General features: G+C 46.3%; 2 protein-coding genes and 2 non-coding genes across 4 annotated transcripts; 3 read left to right on the forward strand and 1 right to left on the reverse strand.

The window, feature by feature from the left end:
• Nucleotides 1-789: 789 nt before the first annotated feature.
• LOC119440942 (cytochrome b-c1 complex subunit 6, mitochondrial) lies at nucleotides 790-1,340 on the reverse strand. The gene has a single exon (XM_037705736.2). It carries the CDS (start codon nucleotides 1,192-1,194, stop codon nucleotides 949-951), a length of 246 nt encoding a protein of 81 aa, XP_037561664.1. The 5' UTR covers nucleotides 1,195-1,340; the 3' UTR covers nucleotides 790-948.
• A 3,450-nt stretch (nucleotides 1,341-4,790) lies between these two features.
• On the forward strand, nucleotides 4,791-19,972 carry LOC119440059 (transmembrane 9 superfamily member 2). The gene is made up of 2 exons (XM_037705004.2): nucleotides 4,791-4,985; nucleotides 19,901-19,972. Exons 1-2 carry the CDS (start codon nucleotides 4,800-4,802, stop codon nucleotides 19,970-19,972), a joined length of 258 nt encoding a protein of 85 aa, XP_037560932.1. The 5' UTR covers nucleotides 4,791-4,799.
• On the forward strand, nucleotides 11,332-11,403 carry Trnam-cau (transfer RNA methionine (anticodon CAU)). The gene has a single exon. It is a non-coding gene; the product is annotated as a tRNA-Met (tRNA).
• Nucleotides 12,660-12,731, forward strand: Trnam-cau (transfer RNA methionine (anticodon CAU)). The gene has a single exon. It is a non-coding gene; the product is annotated as a tRNA-Met (tRNA).
• Nucleotides 19,973-23,826: the final 3,854 nt, after the last annotated feature.

Raw genomic sequence — 23,826 nt, forward strand, 5'->3', positions numbered from 1 at the left:
CGATGTTTCCGCAAGCAAATGCTGCTGCGCCAAACGCCGCCCGTGTTAGCGCCATGAAAAGGACGCAACACGCGCTCATGACATAGGCCAAAATGGCGACTAAGATCGGTGCTCGAGGAAACTGTCCGCGTGCTGTGACTGCCACTCTTGACAAAACGACTCGAATCTCTGAAGACGAGTTCGTCACTGGTGCGTCACGTCAAAGCTCGGTAAGGGGGGGAGAGCACCGCGTTCATCTGGGGTACGCGACGCGACGGCTGTACTACACATACGTGCGCAGTGGCTTGGAACTTTCGGCAGGTACCGTACGTGTCAACTTTTTATTTTCTACGTGCAATTGGTTAATTTACTTCCGAGGGGTTCTGCCGTTGATTAGAGCGCCTCCTTCAAGCGCCGCGGCCAAATGTAATGTAATGCTCGGTTTTATGTGCGCGTCTGGGAGAGTCCAGTGAATAGAATCAATACGATTTTTTTTTTCTGCGTGCATCGTGCTTTCCACTACAAGTGTCCTTCTGTACAAATTGCTTGAAGCGCGAACCGTGTTAAAAGTTGTTTACAAGTTCAATTAACTATGTGCCAGTGGCAGTGCCGATCGAGGGCCTCTGTGTGGGGCAGGTCTACAAGCACTTCACTGCCGACAGCACTGCTGTCAACGACAAAACGAAAAAAAAAAAAAAAACACGGCAAGCAACGTGCACTTCTATTGCAACTGCAAATGGAGTGACACAGTAATTGTATTATTTTTTACAGTCGGTTTCGGGAGGGCCGGGGTGGCTTTATTGCTTTTTTCAGCGCTGCGCCGTGTTGCTTTTCCGTAGCATGCAATCCGGGCGCGGGTCATTTATGTCACCTGGAAAAGTTCCTCGAGCTGTCTTCGTACACCGTACGGGAAGACGTCCGCGAAACTTGCGCACAGCGAACCGAGACGACGCACCATTGGAAGGCTGGCTACTTGAGGTGCTTGAAGACATCCTTGGAGGCACAATGGTCGACGCAGTGCAGGAAATCGAACAGTTCCTCGGTGCACGACTCGAGCGTCTGCGAGCGACTGCGGACGCGCGCGTTGCACTCGTCCAGCTTCTGGTTGTAGGCGACGCACTTGTCCTTGGCGCGGCATTCGGCTCGTAGCGTGTCCAGCGGGTCCACCAGGCCTTCGTCGGAGGAGGCCGCTTCCTTCTTCGCCTTTTTGTCCATGATATCCTGTTGCTATAAGGACGCTCGAACCGTGTCCTTGAAAGGCTATAGCGACTTCTTCAATACTGGAGTAGTTGCTACAGAGGAAACGCTCGGGTTTCAACGAGGTCTATGGCGCAGCTTTGGAAGCGAGAGGTGGCTCAGCGATGATGATGATGATGGCCTTAAAGACGTCACGTGTCCATGAAAGGAAAGAAACTCGTACGTAGTTGGACCAATGCCAAAATTACCGGAACATTCGTTCACTGTGCTCGTTTACGATAGCGAAGCGCATCGAAATAATTTTTCGCTTTAATTGCGTCCCCATGAGCAGGCATGCGACGCTAAACAGCGTTCCGTTTGCACTGTGGTCTGCTAGCTGTACCGCAATTGGTACGGCTCAACCTTGATCTGTACTGTAGACGTTGGTTGTGTGTGCCTTGTAGCGTTCCATATACAACGCTGGTTCCCGCGTACGTCGCTGCGTGGTCATTGCTGATGGGCAACATATCCGACGTACCCAGCGCTGTAGCGATTGCCCGAGGAGGCGCTGGTAATGCTAAGTGCAATTAAAAAAAAAATACAATGTCTTTTTTTCAACAAAACTAGGCAGCGCTGGTACGCTGCAGCCGTTGATTGCCATAGCAACAGTAAAAGTAGTCAAATATGTTTTCGAGTATATGTAATTGACACGTGTACATTAACCCATGGAAGAAACTGTACACCCGGCCACAAAAGTTTACGCACCACGGGATCTCGGAAAACGTTGGACTCCCGAGCAGCCTGTAGCAGTAGCCAGTAACGCCAAGCCGTTTTCACATCCGGATTACGAGATATATATATATAATAAGATATATATAATAATATATATATATATATATAATATATATTACGAGATACACAGCATATCGAGGCCCGAAGTGGAAATACCAGGCTGCGCTGCGTTGTGGGGCTGCAGCGGAGATATTCAGCTTTTCCTCAGATTTCACGGTCCGTATATTTTGTGGCCGGGTGTACATTTTGGGCGGCTATCGAGAACAGACGCGCAGCGGATTTAGGCTATATAAACGCGGCCCGGCCGTAACCTGGCGTGCCGCGGCGGGCCGCGTTGTCGCCTATCGCCCTGCGGCGCATAAACGCGACACATCTCGCGCTGTAGCACGTGCGTCTCAAAGAGCTACTATATATGCATTCGCGACGAACGGCGCCCCGCCGCTCGGGCTGCTTATTCTGGACATTGTGAAATTTCGCAATCTTGCCGGCTCTGCTTGGCCCAGAGGGCTGCGTGGAGCCTCTCTGATTGGCTCAAAATGCCACCATTACGGAATTAAACAAAATGCCGGAATTTGACGAAGTTACAGAACAGCTCTCTAGGTGGCGCGAGAGCACGCGTGCCCTTTACACCGGCGGTGAAAGTTGGCGACAAGATATATAGATATATATATATATATATATATATATATATATAATATATATATATATGTCCATGACTCTTGCGGCCTGGAGTATTTTGGGCGAACATACTAAGTCCCCCAAACATAATGGTCAATACATCTTACGTGCAACCTATAAATTCCTTAGCGCGCAGCGCTAAGGAATATATATATATATATATATATATATATATATATATATATATATTCGAGGTATGAAATCGCACTCTCGTATGCGCTCACAGAAATATTTGCACATTTTGGGACTTGTACAAATGTTAGTCGTCATCTAATTTGCGTGCGACGCTGTGCTACCGGTATACTTTCAGGTCACGAACGGCATATAAGAGCTTGTCAGCGTGCCATATGATGTTCTTGACAGGAAATTATCGGGCGCGCAGCGCTAAGGAATTTATAGGTGCACGTAAGATGTATTGACCATTATTGTTTGGGGACTATAGTATGTTCGCCCAAAATTGTGTAAAACATTTTCAAACGCGCGGTTGTTCGTTAAGACTCATCCACACAAGCAGACTGGTGTGGCAGGGCCCGTGAGACTGCTGAGGCCGCAAGAGTCATGGACACCGCTTGCGCAAGCAGAAAAAAAAAAAAAAGCCTCCTTCTTTTCGTTTTTAATGGAATATACAGACTGTTCCTATACTCTGCAATTTGCTGTTCTCGTTGCATTTGTCGGCGATAGTGTGGATTGGTACAAAACTGCGCTGAATAGGAGCGCGACACGATTAGCACCAAGATTCTGATGACGCCCGCTGGAAGTTGCCTCATCTGTCTATCTCGGGACGAAGCCAGTCCCGAGGAGCTGTCGCCACGTGGCTAGGTGGCGTCTTCGCAGCGCTCTTCGACTGTCCAGGTTGACACGGAGGAAAAAAAAAAATGCCCAAAGCTATTTCGTGCGGATTTCCCTCGTCACACTTCGTACAAGCGGAGTCTGCCCTGCCACTCAACTTAAAGTAATGCGGTATGAAATGCATGCACTTCAGTCGGGACCTCTAAAACTTCGAATAAAACGGTATTTCGAATAACGCGATTTCGTTATAACGAGGGCTTGCTGCGCATTTAACCTTGTCTGGAAAGCAACGGAAACATTTACCCGCCACGGTATATCTGCGGCTGTGTGCCGAGCGGGTTGTCGAGGTTTCGTCACCGGCCGCGGCGGCCGAATTTCAATGAGGGCCAAATGCATAATCTAATTTAGGCGGAGGTGTGTGCGATTATTCAAATACGAATCGAATGGTATGCGTATCTTCTGTTCGACTTGTATTCCATTCGAGAAATTCGATGTTCGAAGTTGTGGAATATTAATTTATTTCGGATATATAAGCAATAGGAACAGTCATTACTATCACGAAGGAGATGGAACGACGTATGAGTGAGGGCTGTTTTGAAATTAGTGAACTATATGCGACATGCGTATATCAATGGTATAAGCAACTGATTTTTAAAATCGTTTTTAACCAAGCGGACTCGGCGCGAACGTGGTATTTTACGTTGCTTTAGATGTGATAAAATATTCGGTTACGAGAGGTCACTTTTCCCGAATATTCTCATTCGATTCGGCAATATCACTGTTTAGGACACCCCTAGATTTAGGTGCACGGTAAAAAAAAATCTGAGTTGGTCAAAATTATTCGGGAGCCCTATACGGCGTCAAATCCATGCGAAGTTACGCGACTCTACAACTTTTTAAGGGAAATATTTGGGTGCACTCATACACGAGGAAGCTCGGGCCGTTTCTCTCCTGCGCGGCCGTCACGGGCGAACAGCTGCAAGTACACTGCAGTGAAGACCCGAGGTGCGCGGACCCCCGGAAGAAATCAAACGCTCGAATCAACGTCCAGACAACTTGGTTCAAACTTTTCCATTCCGAATATTCTTTCACTCGGAGCCTCCTCTCTTGGAAACTATACGACGGGGACGTTTGCTCAGCCGTGGAGGAATTGATAGTTGTTTCAGGGAGATTCTCTGAATTCTTCATGCGTTATTTTTAATCATGACAATCTGTTTCTTCCAACTTAGGATTAACAGCAACTTCCTAATACCATCCAAATCTTGGCCAATCCCCCGCAGTGGGTAAGCGCCATCGTAGAAGGAAATCCAAATCCTCGAACCGAGCGGCGCGCAGCGCTTGAGCCCGAAGAAAGAAGAAGAAGAACGTTCTTTTGAAGACGCTCGATGGGCCCGCGGAGTGCAGCGCAGGCGTTCCCCATGGCGGAGGCCGCCAGCAAGCCGTCGCTGCCGCTGTTGGTGCTGCTGGTGCTGCAGGCGGCCTCCTGGGCGCCGGGAGCGGTGGCCTTCTACCTCCCGGGGCTGGCGCCGGTCAACTACTGCAAGGAGGACGCTACCACCGCCCAGTGCCAGGTATATACGAGTGCGCATGACTGTACTATACACTGACATATCGTCGACACTCCAGACTCTTTGTGTGTGTAGTGAATGCAGGTCCAGGCCCTAAAAAAAAAAAAAAAAAAAAAATACCACGTGGCAAGCCGTCAGCGTGCCATATATAACTGATCTCCTTTCTTCAAACCACTTTAAGTTCCACTATACCGATGAGGTGGATGCGTCATCTTAAGAACGGCGCAGAAAACACATGGACTGGAAAGAAGACTACAGGACGGGCAGTGACTCAACTGGGAAGCTTACTGAAGTGAACACATACGATCATTTCACGTGCACTCCAAAAATGTTATGTTCAGAACAAGCGTGATACTTATGAGCATGCTAATACAGCCCGGATGCGTCGATCATGACGTCAAGATAGCCGGTTCGCTTCGTTCCTGCGATCACTGTGGCGGCCACACGTGAGAGAAGCGTGAAGAAACACGAACGCGTGCAGAACTCTCGTTGGTTTTTTAAAATTTTTTTATGAGAAATGTGATAGCCAGCATTGCGGCACTAGGTCAGCAGATTTAGCTGCGTGTCATGCACGTCACGGTAATGTCATGCATGCACGCCGGCCAGGTCTCTCATTTGGAGACCAGATTTAGCATGAAAGTGAAACATTTTAATCGTGTTTCGCAATCGTCGTACTTGCCTGTAGTGTCATCTTTTGACGTTCGAGAAACGTGTGATAAGAGTTTCTACAGCTTCGAGAATACGTGTTAGTACTGATGATTAGAGGCCGGATCTTTGGGCATTAAAAAAAGCGGCGTTTTAGTCGCCAAAAATAGGCAGGCAAAGCAACGTTTTAGGCCTCCAACATCGTAAATATAGGCACATAAATGTTACATAAATGAAAATAATTTCAAACGAAGACGTGCGCGACCTTTATCTACGGCAGGAAAACAAGAACTGCTATTGCTTATGATGGCCCAAAGGAGCCAACAGTTGAAACATAGCTGTGCAATTGTCCCATAAAACTGCTGGACTAATGACGATCATTTAGCGTAATACAAGCACACTGCTCATATTCATGTTCAATGGCCACTGTACTCGAGCGTTTCATAAAGTGAAACAAGCATGAAAAATAATATTTGAAAGCTGGGAATACTGATTAAAAAAAGCGCTACTTTATGTCTGCCTGACGCAGTTAAATTAAGACACAACAAGAACAGACAAACAATAAATGCAAGAGAGACTACAATTTTATTAAGAAATTAACATGTTCTTACATGAGGACTGTTAGCTACAACTCTGGCAATTTTGTCATATACAAAGTCATTATCGGAATTGTACAAGCAAAACGCCCCAACGCTGCCAAATACACTTCCGCCCACTTGAAGTGCACGTGTTTGAAGAAATCTGTTTGGAGAACACGCGGAACGTAGTCTTAAGAATTACTGTCAAGATTGTGGAAACAATAGCAAACTACCACCATCTCAAGATTTTTTGGATTCAAAATGGTTCCTCTTGTCACTGAGAATGATCTTCAACGCTGAGAAGGAACGCTCGACGGCAAGTGAACACCTTAAAAAGTAAATTACAAACAAAACAAAAGCCGCGTGCACATTACATTTTTTTCTTTCTTCCTTTGCTCTTTACTGTCCTTTCCCCTGGACGGCTCTCCGTGGTTTCGCATTCGCAAACTGCGGCGCGTCCCATTTCACAGCTGCTAGGATTGTTTTCCGAAAGTTCGTTGAACTAGATGACTAGGATGAACCCCATAGAATTCCGAGCAGTCAATGTTGCCCGGTAAAATGATAATGGTCTCTAACTGCACTCGAAAGCGAAACTTGAGGTTAGTGTTCATATAGGCGCCGATATTGAAAATAGCCATTTATAGCGCTGGTACGCGCTGGTAAGGATGCCCCACTGCATCGTCCCTCTTCAATACAATAGGCATTCATATGCATTTAGGCACAAATGATAAAATATGCATTTATAGGCACTATAAACATTCTGAAAGCCCTTCTTAACCTCTAATTCATGCTCATATATCAAAATGGGGCGATAGGAGCGCAAGGAACAAAAAAGGCATTTGCCTAAAATCCGGTCTCTACTGATGATATCCTGCAGATTTCGCTCTTAAGGACCCTAGAAATTTTAGTATCGCTCCAGTGCGCCGCCACGTTGGTCCCGCACAGTCACGCTTTGTCAATACGTACGCGTGCGGCAAAAAAAAAAAAAAAAAAGCTTTGCAGATATAAGACGTATATGCCAATCCAAGGAACTCGTACATCACAGTGAAGCTATGTATACTTGAATTCACACACCCTTCGGAAGTGTACTAGAAGTCTGCATTACTACTGCCAAAATATACACAAGTCCTGTTGTAAACGCTGCACTATACAAATATACCCGAGCTTCTTTCTATGCTTCTTTGCACGCTTAACAACAGTAGCGCACCCAGGATCTCTGCCAGGGGGGGGTTGACAGTTTGCCAGTACCATCTAAACAGCACTAATTTCGATTTCTTCACGGGAAATTGTCAAAAAAATGCGCTTTTTGCGAGTGTGCAGACGATTGCGCGTCTTACATCCTAGTTGCAGTACTCAAATGCTTAAGAAAAAAAAGGGGGTTAAACAAAAGGGGGGGTTAAGTCGGCCTCAGGGGGGGGTTCCAACCCCCGAATCCCCCCCCGTCGGTGCGCCACTGCTTAACAATCTCAGGTTGTCCGAATAAATTCGGAGTGTCACCGTATAATCAGATCGTGATTTGTGTGCGTAAAACCCCAGAATCTAATTCATTTTGGTTTCATTATATTTTAGCTTTGACGGAGACAATTTTTTTCTGAAAAAAAAAAAAAAACACAAGGAAAAGAGAGAACATTAATAATAACGTATGGTACGGCATGAATTAACGCAGCAATGATTTACTCAAAAGGCCCTGACACAAACAAAATCCACGCAATCAATTTGTTGTCTATTCGAGTGGGGTATATATATATATATATAATATATATATATATATATATATATATATATATATATATATATAACATACACGCAAGGTAAACGTTTATGACTCTCGATGACTGCGTTTCGAAGCAAATTCGGAGCTCCGACGTATGGCTGTGTTGCTGCAGCTGTTCTTTGATTGACATTTGATGTCCACCACGTCGCCGTATGCCGCCGTCGGACTTCACCGCGCCGCTGCAGCTTGCACGTAAATTAATGTGAACTCCCTTCAGCCGCTTCGCCGCTGTAAATGTGCGCGCGTATAGTGTAACGATATGATAGGACAGCAGTATGATCGGCTATATATATATAGTCAGTGACAACCTAAGAATAAAAAGGTAAATTAACGCTGTCAAACTGAAACACAATTTGCGCCAGCCAATTAGGTTCGCTGATTTCCGTCACTTAACAAGCGGTTTTGCACGTCAGCCGTTTCCAGCGGCGTACAGACGTGTCACTGGTTTTCCAATGAAACCTGAACGTCTTGGCTAATTTTATGGGTGATACTGATATGAATGCTCAGCAATATATTTAGCATTCAACAACGAACTTTTTTTTTCTCAAATTAGCCTAACATTTATATTAGACGATTAAAGTCGTTAAGCTGCGAGTGGATTCCACCTGATTCGGCACTCTTTCAGAGGTGAAAATCAAGTACACTGCGGTTTTGTGGGCGAAGCTTGTTTGTAATGGATCAAAGGCGAACAGACACGAGCTGCGCCATGGCAGCTGCGCTGAGCTTGCCGCTCCGAGAAACCGGACTCGTGTGTCTTTCCAGTGGAGCTTGCCGAGAACGACATGCTTTCTTCCCGTGCGTTGCAGTGTACGATAAACCTCTCTTTGAGGTTTTCAAATAAATGAAACACGCACACCGTTCCTCGACTACACGCGTGCATAACGTTTCGTGCATTTTATGGCGAAAATTATCCATATTGTTGTGGTCAGCTACAAAACCATAGTGTAGTTTGTGTTGGCTTGTATGTCGAAGCTAGTTGTAACACTTTTTATAGTTAGAAAAGAAACGTGGAATCACTAATATGCATTCCACGATACCGAACAGGCTGTCTTAGCGTCGGGGCCTTGTAAACCCGACGTCGGGTCTCGGAAGGCTTCCCACTTTCGACGTTTGCAAACACAGGCCCTGAGGCTAGCCTGTCTTGCCTTGGTTTTGCCCGCTGACGTACCCCGCAATGAAAAACCGCAGTAGTGCGTCGACATACAGCTTGAAGCCAATTTACGTTTTCAGTACTTCTCGTTAGGAGCTAACTTCAATTTTATCAGTCCCTTTCGCCATAAAAATGCTCGAGAAATTATGCATACATATGTGATTGGGCACCCCCCATGCGCGTTTCCCTTAAAACGTACTTCATTTTCGGCAAGCTCGCAAGCGTCGCGGTAAAGAGAGGAGACCGATCCTCAGGTCACGTGGTTCCAAAAGTCACGTGACCAAGTAGGCTAGGCACTTAGGTATTTTTCTGCCTAAAATATAGGGAACGCCTAGGTACAACTGGTGCCCTTAGATATTCGAAAATGGCATGGAGGAAGGATGCTTACTCCGTGGAAAATGGCATAAAGGCCCAACCGCATGCACGCGATATTCAAGCGACAGCGACAAGCGACGCGACAGGCACACCCTGTCGCGCTGTCGTGTCGCGGCGTGGAGCAACCACATGAACGCGACATCGCGAAAAAGAGTAGCGACGGATTTACATTGTTGTGCGAATAAATGTTATCTTGCACGCGTAAAGAAATCTCAATTTTATCAAAAGGTCAATGTTTATCTAGACCTAGCTAAAATATGCTATCATCCCCAGTGAAAATCCGTCCCATGCATCCCCAGTGGAACTCCGTCCCATGCCGCCAGCGTAAGGTGCCGTGGCGCCATCTGTTGAGTAAAACTTAAAACACTCTCTCGGCTCTCGGTGTCGTCTCAGGCCTAACAGCGTCAAAACAAAACAACCGATCTCAATAATAACGACAAGAGAGCGCCGATACTTAGTCTTCAGCTAGCGATGAGGTGAAGCGATGACTGATTGTACTAATTATTTTTTGCTGTCACAGCAGAGAGCAAGTTGCAAGAGCGAATTCAGATCGAAGCGGGCAGACTGATTGCTGCCATGTTGTTGTGCAATCGCTGTCCCCAGCGGATGTCGTCGCGCTGACTTCCGGGCGACAAGCGATATTTTCTGGCTGGCCAGAAACCGGCGACACGACCAGCGACAGCGACGGATAGCCCTCCGCGACGGCAAAACCTGTCGCTCGTCGCCGTCGCTTGTCGCTGTCGCTCGAAAATCGCGTGCATGCGGTTGGGCCTTAACTGTGGCTGCTGTGAAGGCATCGGTACTATTCCTAAATAAACGCATCACTGTTTTGATGATCCAAATATAATCTCACTATCAGGGAGGGAGCAGTCTACCTGACTGGAGCAGTATCCGCTTGCGCAAGAGCGGACGCTCGCATCGTCGGCGGCCTGACGACAAATAAGTCGATACAAAATGCAAAAAAAAAAAAAAAATGCCAAGTTTCAAAATTGAAAAAAAAAATTAATAATAATAAGTGGGATTCGAACATATGCCCAGAATACCGCACTCGAACCTAAGCGTAGCGCCTTAAACCACTCGGCCATCCTGCCATGACAAACATATTGGAACACACAGCACTATTTATCCCATAGGAGCTTAGTTTACGACATTTGTGGCATTACGGTATCTTTAGAAGCAATCGTTTTCAGTTGTTATGCGCTACAGGAGTGTTGCGGAACAATAACAGCTATTCTTATTGCTCCGTGGCGTACACTGCAGCATGCAAACAGCGATAGAGTGATTGTGGCGGCACGCCGTGCCACCATCGCCGTGCCACGTCGTGCATATAACTTGTCACAAAATTTGCAGCAATGCATCACGACGCGCGAAGTAGACAACGCGGTCCTAGGCGTAGCGCTTTCACAGCTGTCCAACTCAGTACGCAAGGCGGCGGCGAACAGCGGCAGTGACGGCGGCGAACGTGGGCGACAGCATGCGAAGCTCTAGGTACAGCGTACCCTAGGGCGGCGTTGCTTATGGCGGCTTTGTTTTCCCTGTTCCTTGAAGCGGAGAATTCCCTGGAAAATGGCGTTTCGAGGATACTTTCAACCGACCAATGAAACGAGGATCAGTCTCCTGTGGATACCTCCTCCGAGCTCGCGTAGACAACACCGGAAGTTTCTCGGAATCGCAGGCTGGCAGGTCCCTCAGCTGTCACAGTGAGTTCGCAATCGTTTAAGTGAGAATCCTTCCCCCCCCCCCCCCCCCAGAAAAAAAAAAAGAAATTTGAATGGACGGAATCGGTAAAACGTTGAAAAGGATAAATTTCGCTCGTTGTGAGTACTTAGCAGAGTGGCGCAGTGGAAGCGTGCTGGGCCCATAACCCAGAGGTCCGTGGATCGAAACCACGCTCTGCTACATTTCTTTTTTCACTTTTTTTTTTACCGTAGTGTTTTTTTTTTTTTAAAGCTTTATTTTTAATTCGGATCTTCAATGTCTTCTCACCGCGATATTCCTGCGTACCTGGAAAAATAACTACGTTGAACACAGCGGCGTGCGCGCATATACTAGGGTGTCCCAGCTATCATGCGTCACGTTTAAAAAACAGAACAAAAAGAAAGACGGGTCATTCTACGCGAAGATAACCAAGCGCATATTGTTCACATTCTAGTAGAGCAGCCGCCAGTAATTTATTATTGGTGCCATTCAATTTACTAATTAGTTTCATTTAGCTATTTTTTTTTTTTCATTACTGCTTAGAACGGTGTATTGCCATGAAGCGTTTGTATAAAATTGAAAGAAACTTAACACTGGCATGTTTTCGGTTAGGTACTTCTTGCCCGTTTATTTTCACGGCTGATAAAGAAAGTCCGCGAGAAATGAAAACTGTCACGTGACTAACCGTCATCCCGCATCAAAAAGCAGCGCCCTCAAACATACTTACTCCACAGGAGTTAGCGAGCGCACTCTTTCCACGACGCATCAACCGTCAGTTATCGGCACTCTTTCCTTATCTAAAGTCCCTCAATAAATATCCTTATCCACAGCAAGGCGCCGTCGCGGGCGGGGCGTGCCAGAAAAAGCGCCAGCTCTGCCACCAACTTCTACGGAATTTTTGTTTGAGGCCGCTGCTTTTTGATGTTCCGGTAGCGGGCAACACGCTGCAAACCTCCCTGATCCGCTGCTTTCTGCAGCTGCCGGCAGGCGGCGACACAATTTTATGCTTGCGTCGTCGCGGCAGCAGCTCGCATCCCCTTTTAAGTGAAGGCAACTTTGCACTTGTTTTTCTTCTTAAGAACAAGGCATTTAACTGTGGCAAGTGTTATACTAAACGAAGTCGACTCCAAAATGCCATCTTTCTGCAAACTTTGAGCAAGAACAGTGCAGCGGTGAGCGCAAAGCTTTTTTTTTTTTTTTTCGAACATTCGCAGCGAAATATGCAGGACCTGTATTTACGCTGGTATTTACACTACCGGCGACAGCGAGAACTCTGTCATTAAAGAAAGAAATGGTGCGTCCGCAGTCGAATTTAGTGAAGGACATAAATATATACCCTGCAAGCGCAGGCCCTGGTCTCAGTTGTGCCGCGCAGGCTTCATTCGTGTACAAAAGTAAATACACTTGCAATGCGTACACATGTGTTGCAGACGACAAATATGGCTGTGCCGGCGTCCAGCAGAGTGGCGCAGTGGAAGCGTGCTGGGCCCATAACCCAGAGGTCCGTGGATCGAAACCACGCTCTGCTACTTGTTTTTTGCAGTATTAGTTATGGATATACCTTTATATCATTTTGCTTAACGTAACACCCCCCCCCCCCCCCCCCCCCCCCCCTCCTTTTCTTTTTCCATATTTGACATCACATCATTGATACGGGGCTTTTACAATTCCAGCGAATTATATAAAATCTTGCTACGCTTTGTTAAACCTTTAAGCTCGTCGTTCTGATTCATTGTTAACTGGACTACATCATATACGCATAGTCTTCAGTGAAAGTTGAATGGAAGCATGATGTCAGCCAACTGCACGAGAAGATTGAAAGTGTAGAAAGTGTCACGAGCACGCCTAGCGCGCGCCTTGATGAAGCGGAAGATCGTATCGTTCACTGAGCGACAACCTGTTTATTCTTTGTTTCGGGGTGCCAGACATATTTCGGCGGAAATTTCGAAAGCAGTCGAAAGAACAGATTTTAGATTTGATTAACAAAATCCTAAAGCTCACCCAAACATGTGATCACATAGCTCGAGCACATAGGGTTGGTCGCTTCAAACAACAAAGATCGCGACCATTAATAATGAAATTTGCAGCTTCCAAAACCAAGGAACAAGTTCTTTCTAAACGTTCTAACCCCAGGTGTTCAAAAATAATCCGGAGCCCTCCACTACGGAGTGCCTCATAATCAGTACTGGTTTTGGCACGTAAAACCACAGAAAGAAAAGAATATGAGCGAGAATACTTTTCTGAGACAACGCGAAGTATAAGAATTAAGTAAATTAACAGAATACGGTAAATGCCTAATTGGGCCCTTAAAATTTTGGTACAAGAAGCTTATCGTCGGAGAGAAGTGCATGTTACGGCTACGAACTATCCAACGAAGCTGTCTACGAAATAGAGTATATTGACCCTTTTCGTGGTGATCCCGTGGGCGCTGCTATATTTGATCACGTGGTGACGCGTCCATTGCTTGCCTCAACTGCCTCCGTTGCCTCCTTGTTTACAATGGAAGTGCATGACGCCGGCGCGGCTTAGAAAACCTGTTTTAGGATATATCGTAGACGGTGACTAGGTGGACGACACGAAGCTTTGATCACAACTTCAGAGAACATGCAAAAGTGCTTTCGGAGCTGGTTAAGCTATGTCCAAACGGCGCAAGCAGCGCATATGGTGCTCGTTCTAAAAGCGGGGCTAAATATGTATTCCAAGCTTTCCGATTATGAATTCAGTCAGCATTAGATGGCGCGACGCCGTGAGCGCCATCTCGTTTCTCTAAAACAAACTGCTTCGCGAAAAGGGTCAATAGGCCCCAACCGAATTCAGAGCTCTCGAACTCTTGTGTTTTGCAAAACTCGCAATAACAAAAATGAGGGGAGACGCTTACAATTCCACGAAGCGTGTTCCTTCCGTCGCATTCACTGATGTTGGTATTTGGTTCAGTAAAAGGTACGAATTGTCTTCTCTAGTTTACAGCGCTGACGCTGACGTGATAGCGATAACCGAAACTTGGTCAACTAACAAAATATCAAACGCTGAACTATTTTATTGCCGTAAAAAATGTATGTTGTGTAGCTTGCCATTAGCCAAAATTTCAGAATGTTTTTCTATCCCAGTAATCTCTGAAATAGAATCAGGCTGATGTTGTTTAACCGTTGATTTCCAGAAAATTATCTTAGGCATCTGCTACCGGCCACCGTCAAATCGTTCGTTTTGCGTTTACTTGCACGACTGCTTAAATCAGGTTACAGTCGGGTTCCCAGGAGTGTAGGTAATTCTTATGGGCGACATTAAGTTTTCTAATGACGACTGGTCGAGTGTGTGTCCCTTTTCTAACCCATCGTGTAATGAGGCTGATGAGTTATCGCAATTTGTTTTTGATTTACTCTAGCTCAAACGGTCACCGTTCCAACGCGTATAACCGGCACTACGTCATCCTTAATTGATCTTGTGCTAACGTCGGCGGCCTATATTTTATCCCCAATGACGCACTTACCTGGCATAAGCGACTATGATATATTCTATTTCACGCTCACGGTTTTGCAACCATTGACACGTAAACGATTTAAGCAAATAAAGGATGATTAAAAAAGCTACATTTCCTGCAATCATCTAATGAATCGTTATATCCCTGTCCGACGCATATATTCAAACAGCAATGCACCATGGTATAACCTGCACCTAAACAGGCTAAGTGAAAAAAAAAAAAAAAAACAAGAAAACGAAAAACGCATATTTCGTATCGCTAAACGGTGTTGCGAATGGTGATGGTCCGAGCGGCCACGAAGGTTCCATGTATGATGCCGTGCCAGGTGCCAAGAGGAGGAGTTATCCAGGGAGATTAGAAAATTGTTTTATATACACTGTACATGGTATATTACAAGATGGGCTCCATGATATTGGAGCCGTCTACGTGCTAACATCTTTGCATGTGGTAACGTTTACATCTCCGAGCGTTCTACATGGTCGAGCGTCTCTACATGATCAAGCCTCTGACCCCTGTTTTATCCCTTTCGTTTCCCTCTTTCACTCGACGAGGGAACACACTGTAGTTCTTTTAGCCAATCAGCATCTTGGATCAGGTGGCCATATCCCGCACGTGATGTGTCGTCGTTTCCCGCCGGGCTCCGCCTCCAATCTTGTTTAGGTCGCCCCCCGAACACAGGCAGCGGTTGACACCTTGGGAACCGAACGTTGATGTCGTTCCCTCGGATTGCCAGACGCGGGCCCCTTTCAAGATTCGCCTCTCCATAGTGGTCAGTTTGCGGAACCAGGTAGGGCGGTGGCTGTCTCGAAAGGCAGCAGTCGGCGTAGCGTCGTCGTGGTTCGGGCGGCGCTGGTAATTTCACGGGACCGCACCAAGGGGCGACGCTGCCGTTTAGCCACGCATGAGGTAAGCCCGGAGACAACTGCTAATCCCCTCAGTCACAGGTGACAATTCTCGGCCGCGAGAAAGGGCGCCAGGTTGGCGCGTCTGAGTCGGCGCCGGCCTCCTTTGTCCCGAGGGACCGCCAGACACAACAACGGTCACCAAAGCCTGCACACTGCATATGGTTCTCATATACAAGGCCGCTGCCGAAACATGCGCCTCTAAACTAATAACAGCAGCGTTTTCTTTCTACAGTGTTACTCGATCTTCCCAAGCTATTAAAAACTAACAGTATAAAATTTTGGAGAAATAACACTACAAAGCCCGCACTAAGGACACTGTTCCCGACCAAGCATATACGCTGAAGTGCTGAACGATACGTTTCCTCAGGCCTTTTCGCCGCCCTCACTTGTTTTCTCCTCTTCCCGAAATTAAACCTAAAAAACTACTCAGATGGATCCCGTAGTATTTAGTTGTAACGGCATTTAAAGCAACTGTAGATAAATAGAATTACCATCACCGTGTGCTGGAGATGGAATTAGCAGTAAATTATTACGCAGTACTATAATATTTTGATAACGACTATAAACACTTTGACTGGTGTGTGCTCTAAGAATCATGCAGCCCTTCTTGTGAACCATGATCATTTATATTTGTACACAAAACTTTATTTTTTGTAACGCTCGGACGTCGCGCTGGACCTCTCTTTGGCACCTGGCACGGCCCGCTCGGACCCCCGACTCCACAAAAGTGACCCATTTCGCAGCGGTGACAACACACACACACACACACACACACACGCCACACGCACACGCACACGCACACGCACACGCACACGCACACGCACACGCACACGCACACGCACACGCACACGCACACGCACACACACACACACACACACACACACACACACACACACACACACACGTACGTTTGAAATGTGTGTGCTTGTTAAATCACCTTGCTAATTATTCAGTTCCGACGTGCCTTGGCTAATTACGCCGCCATTCTTACTGTGACATTGAAATGCGTTGTAGTGCGCTGGGCGTAGTCAATCCATGTGACGCAGGCACTCCACATGCGATCGATGGGTCCTCCATCAGATCTTTACTCAAACTCAGTGTTGCCACGGGGCAGCGCTCAGGTGTAAAAACATACAGTATATTTGTCCGATATCATGTGGAGTCATCCTCTCTCTCATACACTCAAAAACACAACGAATGCCATGATTCAGACGTACTTCTACTCCCTCAGACTCACGCTAGCTCCAGTTTACCGCATGATCATTCACTCAGATTCACTCTCGCTAGACTCAGGCTCACATACTTGCACGCAACTTGACTCACTAAACGGAAACTTACACCGACTCGGATTCAGCTTGACTCAGCTGACCCACCCAAAATCACACCACTCAGACCCGGCTCGACTCACTCAAACGCAAACACGCACCTACTCGAAATCAGCTCGACTCACCCAGATCTCGGTCACATCTACTCGAACTCAATGATATCTCGGAATCACTTCGGCTCACCCGGAGTCAGACTCACACCTGCTCAACTAATCTCGGCTCACTCAGCTAGACTTAGCTCGACTACTTAGGCTAGCACTCCTTACACTGATTCGGGCTCACTCAGACTTCAAGGGTCGCTCTGAATTTCAGTGAGTCGACTCATGAGCAATGCTGCCGGCCTATGTCTGCGACTAACTCATAAATTTTCTCATGGCCATTGTGTGCTTTCTTTTTTTTTTTCTTAAAGCACCTTTTAACTTTAGCGGTTGAATTTGTTTTGACATATGAAACGGACGTTCTGTTTGAACCGTCTTTTCTCGCAGCAACAACACGAATAGGTGGTGGGCAAAGCTCGACTGGGCTAATCGATACAAAGGATTAACGATTTCCAGACTAACTGTGATCGCCAGAGGACCTTTACTGCGTACTGTAAACGTTGTGCAGCGTCGATCATTTATTCGGCTCACATATCAGACCGCGGCAGCCGCAACAGGGAATCGAATATGTATACATTGTGGCAGCCGTTGACTCACCGCCGACGGACAACGCAGGGTATAGTAGTGAAGCGCTGTTCGGGTGCGATATAAATGTAGTCGTTGTGTACGTTGTATAGGCCGGTAATGGCGCCTCTGTCACCGATCATGCTTGTAGGCCACTGCACTGCCCAGGCTGAAGTGTTGTCAAAAGCCTTACTGCTGTACCAGCAGCGTTGGGAAATGAGTCTACCTTTTAGTTTACAAGCGAAGCTCTTCTGGCCTCTTCCCCGTGTTGGCTCTTTCAGTAAGGCGAATTTTCTGGTCGTTCTGTTAGTTGGAATAGACCTTTGCTGCTTTAAACGCTCACCTGAAGTACGCGGCGTTATACCCACAAATAGGCCTGGAAAGAAGAGTAACGACTCAAATGAAACGGATACCGGCACGGAACTTCACGACTACGCCCGAGCTTAAAAGCGCGACGACAATCGCTACTGCTGAGGCAATATGTACTTTAACTCACGAAATAATTCTGCCGATGCAGTATTCTTGCAAGAATGTGCTTTCACTGAGCATTATACAGGATACGCGCATGCAACGTAATGTTTGTTCATAAACGCGATGTCAAAAAGTGGCAAAGTGCATTAAGCCATGAGGCGGACGTCAGTATAAAGAAAGGGAGCAGAAATATGAATTCGCAGTAATCACACATGTCCACATGTTGGCTCATAAGTTGAAAAATGTGACATCCCGCTATGGTGTCAGAGTGGTGTTCTCGGCACAAAATAAACTGGGTAGCATTTGTGCCAATGCAAACAAAAAAAAAAAAAAAAAAGCAAGCAGTCCGTCAAAAAAGAAGTTGCAGTGCAGTTCCTGCGTGACTAATGTGGTATATCAACTTCGCATCTCGTGCGGGAATCCATATGTCATAGGTAGACGGGTCGTTGCGACTGTGCTAGGTCAAGAGAGCACTAGAGAAATGTAGAAAGCAAGGATAAGTATTGGGACTTGGCGGCCCACTGACCATCATGTGGATGTACACCAATGTACGACACGACTACTGTGCCGGAAAAGCATAAAAAGAGGAGAAAAGAATGATACTCGAAGCATAGGTGCCTTATGGAGAAAGGGAGACTGGTCTGCATCAGCCAACCACTTCTGTGACCCTCAGTGATAAAGAAACCGAGTTCTTCTTCCTTAGTATGCGCCAGGGAATGTAGGGACGCCGCAAGTTTTATTGCGATTGGGAATTATACAGGCACTCAAGGCGCATTTCCGCCGTCGTCGTCACCGTGATGTTCTGTATGAAGTCCAGGTGAAATATCATCCTGGCTGCGCGCCGTATGCTGTGTGTGCGAGTGAAAGCGTGTGAGGATCAGCGGAGAATAGTGATTTGATCACGCGCGCGAACGAGAGGAAGGCGGCGAGGAAGCGCGCCGTCTTCCATCGCGCGCAAGGCACCGGGAGTTCTAAACCTTGTGGCGGCTGCGTGTAGCGCGTCTGAGCGCGCCTGCGCGGGCCTTAGTCCGAAAGCGGTCTGCGATGGTGTCAGAGCCTAGGTGCGCCGATGGCTGATAGCTTCGTGTGAGCTGTATTCTTGCCGTTTATTCTGCGTTGAAGTGAAAGGTAGTACGAAGGTCACTTCGCTCGCTGCTTGCCGCCGCGCTTCCTCACGCCAGCGTTTTGACAGCTAGTGTCCGCGGTCATCGAGTGAGATGTGTTCATGTTTTCTTGCGCGCGCGTGACACCATACTTGTTAATTTAGTTAGTAAACCAATGTTTACAAGCTTATACGACCGATAAAACTACTATCCTTACTTCGTATAACTGTCTAATAATTTGCTATCGCAATCGATGCTTCACCATTCGGGCGAAGCTGCCACGTTTTTCAGTCTTGCTTGTAGAAAAAAGAATAGAAAAAAGAAAGGGCAAAAATAAATCGAAAGCAAGCATAATTACGGGAAGATTCGCATTCGGGAGAGTACACCTGTGACAGCTCACGTGACTTCTGTGCGGAGGGTAGATTAGAGTCGTCCATTATCTGCGTTTATGGAGTGACACACGGTGAGCATACGCTTTTGGGTGGCTATCGATCGCGTTCTTCCCTTCTGCTTTTGTGTTTGTTCTAGCCCTTCATTCGCAACACGCGCATTGTAAGGTTCAGCTGCGCTGCGTGGGCCCATTTGTGAGCGCCCGTCCTGTTTTCCTTGTCGTGACTTGCGTTGCCTTACTCACAATGAATGCTTACCGAACAGCCCGGTTGTCCGTTCTAATCTCAAAAGCTGCCGCATTGTTCGCGGGTGTACGACGACGAATACTCAAGAGTTTGTTTTAATTTTTTTTCTCCTAACGCAGTCAAACGTCAGCTTGTACGTGAACCGGCTGACATCGGACGAGTCGGTGCTGCCGTACGAGTATCACCAGTAAGTGTCGCACCAGAGATAAGTGCCTGCCGATACTTGCTTCGTAATTGATGTCTTTTTCTTGCTTAGTTGCTTTCAGTGGCGTAGCCAGAAATTTTTTTCAGCAAGAGGGGTGGCGCACCCACTCTACCGGGGACGGGGAGAGGCGGAAAGGGGGACTGGGAAGGCCGCATACTAACATATATTTCGGGGGGGGGGAGAGGGGGGCACGTGCCCTGTGTGCCACCCTCTGGCTATGCCACTGGTGGCTTTTCATGTAAACTGGCTAATTGAGCTTTTTTGTTCGCATGCTTTAGTTAGCATGCTTTTGTCAGCCTCCTAATTTGACCCACAGGGATTCTTTAACGGGCACCTGTATCTCCATCGGAATACGGCAGCCGCGACAGGGAGTCAAACCCACGACCTCGTTCTTAGCAGCAAAACGCCATAGCTAGCGCATCACCCCGGCTGGTGCCAATACACCTTCGTATGTGGCCTTAATGCACCAAGGATAGCCGAAGCATAACTGCGAGTCGGCCTAGTTGGAACAGATTCATTTTCTTAAATTTTTGTGCGCAAACAAACAGGGACGAAGAAAATGAGACACAAGGACGAGCGCTTTCTAACAACTGATTTTTATTATTGAAGAACCACCGGCTTAAATACCCACAGATCTGCGCGATCCTGTCAATAGAACACGTCAAGAGCGCATAAATAACGCTTGTCATGGAATGCCGCTACGCGGTCAGCATAAAAAGAAGCAATGTTCATAAAACAAGCACAAAAGGCGAAAATGCGTTAAAGATATGATGACAGGAGCGAATTCTCTTTATCTAACAATGAAACAGAAGGATGACTGATGCATTTTTCTTTTAGCATTTAAATCCAGTGAGCTTCCACAATTTCTCTCGCGGTTTGATTTCTATGCCTAAACAAAATGGCGGTGCTTCCAAGACAAGGTGAGCACGCATGTTCTTCACAATGCATCGCCAAATGCGTACTAGGGCGACCTTTGAGACTGGACAAGTGTTCCCTTAGTCTCGTGTTAACACATCTCGAAGTCTGCCCTACGTACACATGACCACACGTCAAAGGAATCTGATAAACAACGTTTATCGCGCAATCGACAAATTGGTTCTTACGTGGATGTTTATACTACATTCTTTCTTAGCATCATCCTTACTTTCAAACTTACCTTTGACCCTTAGAACCACACTACCTATTTTGTTGTTTTGCCGAAAACACTACTTTTACTTCGTAACTCCCAGCCACCTTCTTAAGTCTGTGTGAAAGGCCATGAACATACGGAATCACTGACACCTTAGAAGCTAAATCTTTCTGTCTTTGATTACTTGTGCATGATTTCTTTATCCTGTTTTAGTTTTTTCAATAATCTAGAGCATGACGCCAGCATCACAGCGAGCGGGTACCCAGCCTTTCTCAACCGATTGACTTGCTCAAGAAATGCAATGTTTACAGTGTGATAACATGATTTCAACAACGCTGACCTGAAACATGAATGACTATACCATTCTTCACAAGCCTGGAATGGTTAGAGGCATGGTTCATTATCGGTTTTCCATCTCGGGGCGAGAATGACCAAACACTCAGGTTCCGGTAGAAATTCTAACTTGACATCTAGAAACTGTAGCTTATTATCTACTGGTACTTCAGAAGTGAATGTCAAGCCCTTGCCCAGAGAATTAAAGGATTTTACTACCCTATTTCTGAAAACATCTTTGTCTACATGACAGCCCAAAATCAAGTAGTCATCTACATATCTGTATACCTTATATACTACACCTTCTAAATCTTTTGCCAGCTCTCTGTCTATGCTTCCCAGAAAAATGCTACTAAGGATGGGAGCTACCTTTGACCCGATGCACACGCCCCCGGCCTGTATATGCGTTTCATCACAGAATCCTACGTGTTATTAGCTAAATAAAAATGCAGAAGTTCAAGAAAGGATTCAACGTCATCCCGCACGTGTTGCGAAATGACACCTAGTCATTCTCATTTGTTATGCAATTATTAACACTGCGCATTAAGGGCCCATGCGGCAAGGAATAATAGAGGTCTTGAACATCTATGCTGAATCCCAGCTGCAACTTGTACTACCTGATGCCAAAAATTTCACAAGGCCTTCAGAGTTTTTTAATAAGTACGGATCCTGTACTTCTAAGGAATTCAACATTTTCTGCAAGAACCCTGCGACCAGAACCTGCCAACACCCTCGCTCGCACACAATGGGCCTAAACGGAATTCCTTGCTTGTGTGGTTTTGCAGTAAAAAATATATCCAATATCATTCCTTTTGAGTTCTTTACATGTGACGCGAGCTTTTCTTGGTTGCATTTCATCAATAGCTCCACCGCCTTCTTTTTTACGTTTTCTACATTCACATCACTTTTTCTAAAGCACTTGTTCACCGCTAGGAAAGCTTTTTCTAAATAACAATCATTTGGTACAACAACCAGAAAGCCTTCCTTGTCTGCTTGAACCACACGCAGATTGTTCTCAACCAAATACTTAGCAGTCCTATCAACATTAGGTCTGGATCTATCGCTTACCGAAGCCTTGGCCACCACGTCCACACATTGCACCACACATCGTTCTTTTTCTGGTACACTCCTAGCAATGTCCCTTGTAAGTGCTAATCTGTCGACGATGCCGATCCTTGGCTCCACGCAGAACTTTGGCCCCAGCTTGAGTACCTCTTGATGTCGTTCTTCCACCGTTGCGCCCCCTAGTATTAGAAGGCGTCCCTCTGGCAAATCTCTCTTCTTCTTCTTCGGCAATGTCCGACGCACATCGTTCCACATGGCTTCAGTTACAATATTTGCCTGTCTGCACCAGTCACGAAAAACCTTCACATTGAACAGACCATCGGAAGCAGACGAACAGGCCACCTTTAGACATTCTTTGAAATGTCTAACCTGTCTATGGCTCTCTGATCTCAAGATCTTGATTATTCTTCTTCCGTGCCCTGCTGAAGGGGGCAACCATCCGGTCACCAGCAACATGTCATTTGGGCAGTTTCCAAGTTTCAGGAACCAGCTTAACACCCGTGCTCTGCATTCACAGACCGCGATAATAGGCACCAGAACTGCTGGGTTGTTTAAGCCAAAGTTCGGACAAGTAGAAAGAGGGCCGGAAGAACTAGAAATGAACTGAAGCATAACTGCGAGTCGGCCTAGTTGGAAACAGATTCATTTTCTTAAGTTTCTGTGCGCAAACAAACAGGGACGAAGAAAAGGAGACACAAGGACGAGCGCTTTCTAACAACTGATTTTTATTATTGAAGAACCACCGGCTTAAATACCCACAGATCTGCGCGGTCCTGTCAATAGAACACGTCAAGAGCGCATAAATAACGCTTGTCATGAAATGCCGCTACGCGGTCAGCATAAAAAGCAGCAATGTTCATAAACAAGCACAAAAGGCGAAAATGCGTTAAAGATATGATGACAGGAGCGAATTCTCTTTATCTAACAATGAAAGCAGAAGGATGACTGATGCATTTTCTTTTAGTTTTATCAATCCAGTGAACTTCCACAATTTCTCTCGCGGTTTGATTTCTATGCCTAAACAAAATGTCGGTGCCTCCAAGACAAGGTGAGCACGCATGTCTTCACAATGCATCGCAAATGCGTACTAGGGCGACTTTGAGACTATAGACAAGTGCTCCCTTAGTCTCGTGTTAACGTATCTCGAAGTCTGCCCTACGTACACATGACCACACGTCAAAGGAATCTGATAAACAACGTTCATCGCGCAATCGACAAATTGGTTGTTACGTGAATGTTTTTTACTACATCTTTCTTAGCATCATCCTTACTTTCAAAGTTGCTTTTGACCTTAGAACACACACTACCTATTT

Source organism: Dermacentor silvarum, chromosome 2 (genome assembly GCF_013339745.2).
Source record: "Dermacentor silvarum isolate Dsil-2018 chromosome 2, BIME_Dsil_1.4, whole genome shotgun sequence".
NCBI lineage: Eukaryota > Metazoa > Arthropoda > Arachnida > Ixodida > Ixodidae > Dermacentor > Dermacentor silvarum.

What these genes read in the sequence shown, in the direction of transcription:
- LOC119440942 (XM_037705736.2), bottom strand. Translation starts at nt 1,194, where the DNA reads ATGGACAAAAAGGCGAAGAAGGAAGCGGCCTCCTCCGACGAAGGCCTG.
- LOC119440059 (XM_037705004.2), top strand. Translation starts at nt 4,800, where the DNA reads ATGGGCCCGCGGAGTGCAGCGCAGGCGTTCCCCATGGCGGAGGCCGCC. An exon ending in CTACCACCGCCCAGTGCCAG is followed by an intron (nt 4,986 to 19,900) that starts GTATATACGAGT and finishes CTCCTAACGCAG; the next exon opens with TCAAACGTCAGCTTGTACGT.